This window comes from Mus caroli, chromosome 7, assembly GCF_900094665.2.
Source record: "Mus caroli chromosome 7, CAROLI_EIJ_v1.1, whole genome shotgun sequence".
Classification (NCBI taxonomy): Eukaryota; Metazoa; Chordata; class Mammalia; order Rodentia; family Muridae; genus Mus; species Mus caroli.
The window spans coordinates 105,825,498-105,836,875 of record NC_034576.1 but is presented as its reverse complement, the minus strand read 5'-3'; the positions used below and the strand labels follow the sequence as shown (position 1 = coordinate 105,836,875).

At 38.3% G+C, this 11,378-nt stretch overlaps 1 protein-coding gene across 1 annotated transcript; it reads right to left on the bottom strand.

Annotated features, from left to right (window-relative positions):
- Positions 1-3,156: 3,156 nt before the first annotated feature.
- On the bottom strand, positions 3,157-4,140 carry LOC110299414 (olfactory receptor 52D1-like). Its single transcript, XM_021169100.1, has one exon. It carries the CDS (start codon positions 4,138-4,140, stop codon positions 3,157-3,159), a length of 984 nt encoding a protein of 327 aa, XP_021024759.1.
- Between the last annotated feature and the right edge of the window lie 7,238 nt (positions 4,141-11,378).

Below are 11,378 nucleotides of genomic sequence, written 5' to 3'. Positions count from 1 at the left end.
GATATCAACCAGTCATGAAATATCAGGTTACAGTAAGACTAGGTACCTTCTCTATTATTAAGGATGGCTGAGGTAACTCAGTAGGAGAAAAGTATCCCAAAGGCAGAGTCATGAAACAGTCAGAGTCAGCCTCCATTTTCACTGTTAGGAGTGCCACAAGAATCAACCTACCCAGCTGTAACAAGTGCCTAGGGCCTAGGCCAGTCAAATGCAGCAAGTTCAGTCTCTGAATACATATGAGCCCAGGTTAGTTGATTCTGTAGGTTTCTTGTGGTGTGTTTTGATTCCTCTGGCTCTTAAAATCTTCCCTCCGCTTCTTCTTCAGGATTTCCCAAGTTCTGCCTTATGACTATGGGTCTATGAATCTTCTGCATCTGTTTCCATCCGTTGCTGGGCCAAGCTGCTCTGATGACAATTAATTAGGCTAGGCACCAATTTGTGAGAATAGAATACCATTAGGAATCATTTTGTTGACATCTATCTATCTATCTATCTATCTATCTATCTATCTATCCACCCACCTATCTATCTATCTATCTATCCATCTATCTATCTATCTATCTATCTATCTATCTATCTATCTATCTATCTATCTATCTATCTATCTATCTATCTACACATCTAACTATCTGAGCTCTCCAGCCTGTACATTCTTGCCATCCAGGCAGTTTCAGGATTGGACTCCCTCTCATGACATAGATCTCAAGCTGGAGTTATTTGTTGGCTATTCCCACAATTTCTACACCACTTTTACCCCAGCACATCTTGTAGGAAAGACAAACTGTAGGTCAAAGATTTTGTGACTGCTGTAGTCTCTCAATCCTCTTCTGGAAGTCTTGTCTGGGTACAAAAGATGGGCAGTTCAGGCTGCATATCCCCCACTGCTATGAGTCTTAACTAGGGTCACCCTCATAGATCCTGAGAGTTTCCATTGCACGAGGTTTCTAGCTAAACTCAGGGATGCTGCCTCCACCTAACCACAGTTCCAGCTGTCTCTCCCAGTACTCTCTCCCTTCATCTGGGTTCAAACCAGGGTAGCAATAAGTTCATTATTGCAACAAGGATATCAAATTGAGAAGATATCATGATATGTTGCACATATCCACATCTTGGCTTTTATCTTTACTCTGTCTCCTCTTCCACATTATTCCCTGTCTGTGGGCAGAGTCTTACATCTATCATACCACCATCACCAGTTCTCAGCTCTTTGGCCAGTTATATGTTTAGCCACTGACTAATGCAGTAAGAAACATCTTGGTAGAGGCCGCATTGAGTGCTAACCTTTGGACATAAAGTAAGAATTTAGAAGGAAGTTTCACAACATATTCTTGCCTACTTAGCAAAACAATTAGTAGTCTTCCCCCTTAGAACCAGTGGTTCTTAACCTGCAGCCAGTAGCTTTTAACCAAATTTATAAGACCATCTATGAGTTCCCTCTTGTGGAGTAATCAGATTGCAAATCCAATAAGAAGGCAGCTGTTTAACCCCATAATAACTATGCCATTATAAGTCTAGAGGTCACCTCTTGCCTATTAGGTCATTCATTATTATAGCTCTCACAGTTCTGTCCCAATCAGAACTGAATAATAACATTAATGCCTTTTTCCCCAAGCAACTGGAATAGCATCTTCTGGAGCTGTGAAGAACAGCTGGTGTGGAAGAGTTTTCCAGGTCAACACATGCTTGTTTTCTCTATGACCTGTGACAATATGGTGTGGTATGATCAGCAATAGGAGCATATCAGCAAGCTCTCATGAACAACTAAGATTAATGGAGGGAACCCATACTGTTTGGGAGGGTTTTGAGAACTACCCGACCAACAACTCAAATAGAGGTTCTCACACTGAGCATTGCTATTTTTTCTATAAGCCATGGCAGAAGAAGTAGACACAAACCCCATTCCTAACCCAGAAGCTATCTCCAATTGATAACAAAGTCTTACTGGGAATACAAATTACATTTAGAGTGATATATATATATATATATATATATATATATATATATCACTTTTACATTTATTCTTTTATACAAAACATCTCAAAAGCACCAAAAGCTGACATTATTAACAATACTCTGTTATGCTTATAGACAGGAGCCTAGCATAAATGTCCTCTGAGAAGCTCTACCTAGCATGTAACTAAAACAGATTCAGGTACCCAGAGCCAAACATTGGACAGAGGACAGGGAGCCTTATGGAAGAGTTGGGGGAAAGATTGAAGGCCCTGTAGGGGATGAGAATACCATAGAAAGACCAACAAAGTCAACTAACCTGGACCCCTGGGAGCTCTCAGAGACTGAGCCACCAACATACTTGGGCTGGAATGAGATCTGTGACATATATGTAGCAGATGTGCAGCTCAGTCTCCATGTGGGTCCCCCAACCACTGGAGCAGGATCTCTCCCTAAAGCTGTAGTCTAACTGATATCTGTTCTCTAGCCAGGCTGCCTTGTCTGGCCTCAGTGTGAGAAGCTGTGCTTATTCTGACAGCCTTGATGCTCCAGGTAGGAACAATACCCAGAGTGGGGTCCACCCTCTCAGAGGAGAAACAGAGGACAGATAAAGGAGTGAATCTGTGAAGGGGGAACTAGGAGGAGGGGCAACATTTGACATAAAAATAAATATAAACAAATAGAATGGATGATAAATAAATTCCTCTCAAAAAGAGGAGTGACAGAATAATACTGAGCAAATGAGAAATAACCACAACAGAGTATGAATAGCTAAAGAGGGTTGCAAAATGGGCAATGAAAATTACACTCAGCATAAGATCTCTTTATAGTTTTCTGCTTCTCAATAAACCCAATTTCTACACAAATACAGACTTATTTCTTATAGTGAGAATGCAGGCATTATGATAAATGAACCATTTAAGTACTGTATATTGCACTCATAGTAACTGAATTTAAATAACTATTTATAAGAGAATAGTGAGAGTATCATTATAGAATAACTCTTTCTTTTTTGGGAAACAGGTATGAAATCCACAGGAAAAACTGCAATTTTATCTATTTTTTAGCAAACAATTATGTTCTTTAAGACACTTTCAACTGAACCCATTTGAATCTTATAAAAATATTTTAAAGTGAAGAAAATAAACTCATGTCCTAAATTAGGTAAAAGAACATACCTAGATTTCATTTTACAACAGAATGAATTCAATTTGTGTGCTTTGAAAACCTGAAAACTTTGAGGAATCTGTTTCGTATTTTCTTTGTCCTCACACCATAAATAATGGGGTTGACCATGGGTGGCACAAGAAGATAGATGTTGGCCACAAATATATGCACTTGGGGAGCCACTTTGTGCCCAAACCTATGGGTGAGGAAGGAGAAGAAGGCTGGGGTGTAGGACACTAAGATGACACAGACATGTGAGCCACAGGTGCCCAGAGTCTTGAGTCTGGCATCCTTGGTAGGAAGGTGGAAAACTGTGTTGAGTATGAGGACATAAGAGCAAATGATCAATATGAAGTCCACCCCACCTGTGAGGAAGGCAACAATGAGGCTGTAAGCTCTGCGGATGCTTGTCTCAGCACAGGCAATCTTGATGAGGGCCATGAACTCACAGTAAGTGTGGGAAATTATATTTGTCTTGCAGTAGGGAAGCCAGCGGAGCAAGAAAGGGTGAGGACTGAGAAGGGCTATTCCCCGAATGACAACAGCTAGACCTATCCCTCCAGTTACAGTGTGTGTCAAAATAGCTGAGTGTCTTAATGGGTTACAAATTGCTACATAACGGTCAAAGGCCATGGCCAAGAAAAAGCCAGACTCCATGGTTGAGCAAGAGTGAATCAGGAAGATCTGAGTGAGGCAAGCTTCAAAGCGAATCTCTCCATCGTGAAACCAGAAGAGACTGAGAAGTTTGGGAACAGCTGTAGTGCACACCACAAGGTCAGCCACTGCCAACATGCAGAGGAAGAGGTACATTGGCTCATGGAGGCTGGCATCTGTCTTGATGATGAAAAGAAGTGAGCTGTTTCCCATCAATGCTAAAACATAGACCATGCAAAAGGGAATAGAGATCCATATGTGTGCTGCCTCCAAGCCAGGAATGCCAATGAGGATGAAGGTTGAGGGATGGACATCAGACTTATTGTAGATAGACATAACAATTGTTAAATGTCTTAGCTTCCTCTTCATGGATATTTCCTATAAAAGGATCAAAAATAATTTCTACATTTGAAATATCTTCTTTGTTAAAGGTACAGGAAATACCTTTTATGCTGGATAAGTTATTGTACCTTTAAATGTATAGTAGATATCTTCTTGTCAAATAAAACAATCAGCTATAATTACAGAATTACACTGCTTTGATAAGTCACCACTCAGATTAAAAAATAGTTGATATCTGTTATGAGTTCTGGAGGCCTTTCATTCTAGTGGGATGCACTGAACAAAGAGTTCGGTTCTCCTCAACCACACAGACAACTTTCATACTTTATATTTATGTATTAACAATGCTTTTTACATTGCTATATATATTTCTGCTTTATAATATGATTGATGTATAGATGCAAATGAGGAAGACATGTAAGTACAAAACCACAGCTTGACATGATTAGAAATTCTATTGTCTTCCATTGAAAAGAATGTGATACTTATTGAAAATTGAAGAATGTGTAAGGCCTATGGTATAAGGGAGCAAACAGTTTCAGTAAGGAAAGCCTTCTATGAGTGACTACATAGAGTATTTGTTTTTCTTCCTTTCTTTCTTTTAAAAAATAAATATTATCATTAATAGTGTTAGGAATTGGTGCATGCCCATGGGAAGGTTCTTAAGTTGGACCTGTTACTGGTTGGCTATTCTCTCATTCTCTGCTCCATCCCCCCATGCCTGTACTTATTGTAGAAAGGATAAATTTTAGGTGGAAAGTTTTGTGAGGGAGTTATGTCCCACTGGGATTCCTGCCTGGCTACAGGATGTTCTTCTAACTAAGCTGCCTTGTCTGGCTTACATGGGAAAGGATATCCCTAGCTTCACAGAGATTTGATGCACCTGAATGAGGGGATACCACCCACCCCCAACTTGCTCAGAGAAGAAGGGGAAGGAGAAGGGGAAGGGGATTGGGGAAAGGATTGTGGGACTGGGAGGGGGCACTAAGTAGTATGTAAAGTGAATGGCTGAGAAGCACCTAAAAAAATGTTCAGCATCCTTAATCATCAGGAAAATGCAAATCAAAACAACCCTGAGATTCCACCTCACACCAGTCAGAATGGCTAAGATCAAAAATTCAGGTGACAGCAGATGCTGGCAAGGATGTGGAGAAAGAGGAACACTCCTCCATTGTTGGGGGGGTTGCAAGCTTGTACAACCACTCTGGAAATCAGTCTGACGGTTCCTCAGAAAATTGGACATAGTACTGCCAGAGGATCCCAAAATACCTCTCCTGAGCATATATCCAGAAGATGTTCCAACTGGTAAGAAAGACACATGCTCCACTATGTTCATAGCAGCCTTATTTATAATAGCCAGAAGCTGGAAAGAACCCAGATGCCCCTCAACAGAAGAATGGATACAGAAAATGTGGTACATTTACACAATGGAGTACTACTCAGCTATTAAAAGGAATAAATTTATGAAATTTCTAGGCAAATGGATGGACCTGGAGGGCATCATCCTGAGTGAGGTAACCCTGTCACAAAAGAACTCACATGATATGCACTCACTAATAAGTGGATATTAGCCCAGAAACTTAGAATACCCAAGATTTAAGATACAATTTGCGAAACACATGAAACTCAAGAAGAAAGAAGACCAAAGTGTGGAAACTTTGCCCCTTCTAAGAATTGGGAACAAAACATCCATGGAAGGAGTTACAGAGACAAAGTTTGGAGCTGAGACAAAAGGATGGACCATCTAGAGACTGCCATATCCGGGGATCTATCTCATTATCAGCCTCCAAAGGCTGACACCATTACACTAGCAAAATTTTTCTGAAAAGACTCTGATAGAGCTGTCTCTTGCTAGACCATGCTGGGGCCTAGCAAACACAGAAGTGGATGCTCACAGTCAGCCATTGGATGGATCACAGGGCCCCCAATGGAGGAGCTAGAGAAAGTACCCAAGGAGTTAAAGGGGTCTGCAACCCAATAGGTGGAACAACAATATGAACTAACCAGTACTCCCCGGAGCTCGTGTCTCTAGCTGCATATGTATCAGAAGATGGCCTAGTCAGCCATCAGTGGAAAGAGAGGCCCATTGGTCTTGCAAACTGTATATGCCTCAGTACAGGAGAACGCCAGGGCCAAGAAGTAGGAGTGGATGTGTAGTGAGTGAAGGGGAGGGTATGGGGGACTTTTGGGTTAGCATTGGAAATGTAAATGAGGCTTCTCGGCCTTTTTGCTAAGATCAAGTGTGGAAATGTAAATGAGGAAAATACCTAATTTAAATAAATAGATAGATAGATAGATAGATAGATAGATAGATAGATAGATAGATAGATAGATAAATAGATAGATTTTAGGCAGAATACTTCCAAGAAATTCCAAATGACCATGTACACATACCTATGACATAGGAATGCTAGTATGTGGAATCATCTGTCAATAGTAGTGGCTGGTTGATCGTGTAGACCATTATTCACTTCTACCTGAGAGCTATTGGTCAGAAAAATATGTATTATGAGATAAACATGGCAAGGTATTTTCCTTGGTTCCTTCACTGACTTTGGTACTTTTATTTTTTACCTTGCTAGGCAACTTTTTGCAATAAGTTAATTAGAACATTAGTTCAGTTCCTGAAACTTCTTTTCGCTTATTTGCAAATCAAGTTGTTGCATAAATATTCTTTTCTATCAAAACTTCAGCTCACAGATCTTCTGCATTGCCTGGTTTTTGTGCCCAGACTCATGCTATCTATTTGATGATTCTACCTGTCTAATTTTAAACATATTATTAGAACATAACTTTGAAAATTGTGTCAGTCTCGTAATATATGAATTATTTTTAATCTCTTAGAAACACAACTGATGCTACTTCTAAAATATTTACTATTAGTGATAGTCTTGTGTTATGGGTTGTTTATGACAATAAAAATTAACAGTATACAAAAGAATCAGGTTTATAATATGCATTACAGACTTGTTGTCACTATCAAATTGGAAAGATATAATATGTTTTACATTCCTTTTCTCATTTGAAAATTTAAATTCAAATTGTGTGCTTACTTCCCCTATGTGACTTCCAGCGAGCTTTGAAGTGGTTATTCTTTGCTGATTATAGAAATAGCTGGATACCCAAGTCACAAAGCTTTATAATTTTCAAGCAATGCAATTTCTAAACGATGTCATATAGAGATTAGAAACAGAATATAAAAAAAGAGAGATCCTTGCAAAGTTACTTAACTGTATATTATCATGTTTCTAAACCTACCAGTGACTAACAGTAAGGCAGTTGTTTTCCTGAGAACATTGCATCTATAAACTCATAAATTTGTTCTATTTTCTTCTTGAGTAGAGTCATGGTAACATTATAAATTTAAAAAGGTAGTAAGTGACAAACCTGAATTCTATATCATACTAACTTCAGGACCTTCATGCTAAATTACACTGTTAAATTACTACTGTAGTTTATTTAATAATTAATACTATGTAATTACATTGGTATAAATAGAAATGATTGATATTTTGTTATGCAATATTAAAACATACCTCATTGTTAATTTAATGACAAGTGATGTTTAAAGTGCAACTTTTAAAAATTGCATAAAGAAATCAAATCAAAATTTTTTCCTTTCAAAACTAGACCATCACAAATGAGATTATGAACACCTGAGGAAAAAAATGAACTAAGCATTCTCTCTCAATCTTATTCATCTCTACAATTATGATTATGTATATACCTGTTGCTTATAAGATAGATATATTCTACATAGTTAGCACAAAACCAAGTGAAATTAGTTGTCCCAAAAAATCTTATAGATGCTCATGGATGTGACTAGATACTCTCAGTAGAACCCAGGAATCTTCTATTTAACCTACATACACTTACCTGATCAAATAATGAGAGTTATTGTGTATTCATCACCTCAGGACCAGTTCTGCAAGCATCATGGTAAACATCCGATAGGCTTGAGTGAGTCATGGTTCCTCCCTTAGCATACTATGTGCTATGATTGAATCCCATTTTGGACTATTTGCAGGTACCTCAGGCTCCCACAGCCAAGGAATCGGTATGGCTACCTCATGCAGTCAAGAAAAATCAGAACAAAGTATTGAAATTTGGAGATTTGAGGTCAGAGACAACTTTTAGATCTTTAGACTCACATCTTAATTACAGGAGACTACAAAAAGCAGAGTGGTCAGAGAGACTTCCTCTTCTGTCTCTGCAGCCACCCTCACAGCTGCATTTTAAGATTATTTGACTCTTAATATGTAATTTTAAATAAACATTATATGGGAAGATAGAGACTAAGGCATTATTAATAAAAGCAAGGTTCTAGTTTCACTTCTGTTGCTGTGATAAGATATCTTGATCTGGGGTGTTGGGACAAAAACTGACACCTTAGTGGAGATGGCATTAATATCAGTTTACAAGTCCAGGTTACAATCCATTAGTGTGAGGAAGTCAAGGAATAAGAGTAAACAACTAATCCCATCACATTCACATTTAAGAGCATATAGAGAACAGATGCGCACATACCTCCTTGCTTGCTTGTTTGTTCTTAGCCAGATTTCTCCACTTTATATAGTTCATGGCCCCTTTTCAGGGAATGTAGCAATGCACAGCAGGCTGGGCCTTCCCACATCAATTACCTTAATTAAGATAATGGACTGCCCACATACCCATAGCCAGTCTGAGTCATATAACATCTATTCTAGCTTCTATCAAGTTTACACAGCATAACCTTATAAGTTAACCTTAGTATAACAAAGGTCAACCTTGCTAATTTTGTTAGATGTAAAACTTGGAATCAAATAAAATTATTGTATTACATTATATTATTTATATGTGTATTAAATATGTATTGTACTATATCTATATAATGATTCGGGGATTCCATTTTATAATAATTTAAGCTCCAAATGAATAAAGGCAGCTCATTCAAAGTAGTAAGAACATATAAAAATCTGCCAAAAATTTGACTGCCCCAATCAATATACATATTCTCCGAAGAAGATGGGCAAAGTAATGTTCTTAAATTCTGGTTTCACTGCCTTTAAAGCTCAAAACACACACAAAATCCTTTGTACATTGTTATTCATCCTTCTTCTCCCTCATCCTACCTTTCCCTGTAAAATGGTCCATCAATATAGTACTGAGATGATGTAAACTGTTCCCAAGAGCCAGAATTTTGTCATGTGTTTGGTTTAAAAAGTAACTTCATTAGACAAGCTTCATAACTAATGAACAGTGCTTTGTGATTTGTGTTACGAGTTAAAGCATCAATACATGTCCCCAAAGAAAGAGAGGTTTCCGTTTGTACACATGATCTGTGTCTGGAAATCTTTAAATCTATCTAGCGTGTGTGATGAATGCATGGATAGGAAGTTCTCCACAGCATCTACAGGGTGACCTTCCAAGACAGGATGGGGTGACTTGTAGTAAGTTCCCTGTGATCAAATTGCAACTCTGAAGAGAAAACCCCTCTAATGTGTCAAGCTTAAGTTACCAAACAAAACTTAAAGTGTCACTTGTTGGATCATTTCTTCCAAGTTAGTGAGTATGGATAGAGGAACCCAGAGATTTTGAAATAAAGTAAAATAAGCAGGTGCCATTGCTTTTTTTCTTCTACTAGAACTTGAATGTAAAGGTCTATTGCTGGATGTACCACATATTTTGTTCATAGAATGTGACGAAATCAGGCAGCTACTGGCTTAACAACTTCCTCTATTTTGGGTATCTTACACTGTCAGAAGGTGAAATATTGGCCTCTTGGAGATCATGAGTATTTTTTACCCAGCTATGATCCTTGCTAACTACAATATTGACCAGTCTGGCAATGTACATCTATTGGTGCAGTGGTGACACAAATGTGGTGGACAACCAATAGCTTTGTAGTTTATAAACTCCCTCCCACTCCACATGTAGAAATTCATATTTACAAACCTAACCAAGAACCATGACAGCCATGCTAATGTATCACAGAGGGGGACATATTACTGCTATTTTACTGAATAAAAATAGCATCAAAATTCTGTCTAAATATTATATATATATATATATATATATATATATATTAGTGCAGCTCTCATCCATTATTTTAGAAACTTTCTATTGCAGCAGAAGAGACAAGATAGACTGTGAGTCTAGTAAAAACTAAATACCACTTTTCTGCTAAGCTGTACTACAGAGCAATTGTGATAAAAATGGCATGGTACTGGTACAGCGACAGACAGGTAGATCAATGGAATAGAATTGAAGACCCAGAAATGAACCCACACACCTATGGTCACTTGATCTTTGACAAGGGAGCTAAAAACATCCAGTGGAAAAAAGACAGCATTTTCAACAAATGGTCCTGGCACAACTGCCAGTAATCATGTAGAAAAATGCGAATTGATCCATTCTTATCTCCTTGTACAAAGCTCAAGTCTAATTGGGTCAAAGAACTCCACATAAAACCAGAGACACTGAAATTTATAGAGGAGAAAGTGGGGGAAACCCTTGATGATATGGGCACAGGGGAAAAAATCCGAAACAGAACAGCAATGACCTGTGTTGTAAGATCAAGAGGCGACACATGGGACCTCATAAAATTGCAAAGCTTCTGTAGGGCAAAAGATACTGTCAATAAGACAAAAAGGCCACAAACAGATTGGGAAAATATTTTTTACCAATCCTAAATCTGATAGGGGACTAATATCCAATATATACAAAGAGCTCAAGAAGCTGGACTCCAGAAATTCAAATAGCACCCTTAAAAACAAAGAGCTAAACAAAGAATTCTCAACTGAGGAATACCAAGGGGCTGCGAAACACCTGAAAAAAAAAATGTTCAACATCCTTAATCATCAGGGAAATGCAAATCAAAACAACCCTGAGATTCCACCTCACACCAGTCAGAATGTCTAGGATCAAAAATTCAGGTGACAGCAGATGCTGGCGAGAATGTGGAGAAAGAGGAACACTCCTCCATTGCTGGTGGGATTGCAAGCTAGTACAACCACTCTGGAAGTCAGTCTGGGAGTTCCTCAGAAAATTGGACATAATACTACCGGAAGGTCCAGCAATACCTCTCCTGGGCATATAACTGGTAATAAGGACACATGTTCCACTATATTCATAGCAGCCCTATTTATAATAGCCAAAAGCTAGAAAGAACCCAGATGTCCCTCAACAGAGGAATGGATACAGAAAATGTGGTACATTTATACAATGGAGTACTACTCAGCTATTAAAAGGAATGAATTTATGAAATTCCTAGGCAAATGGATNNA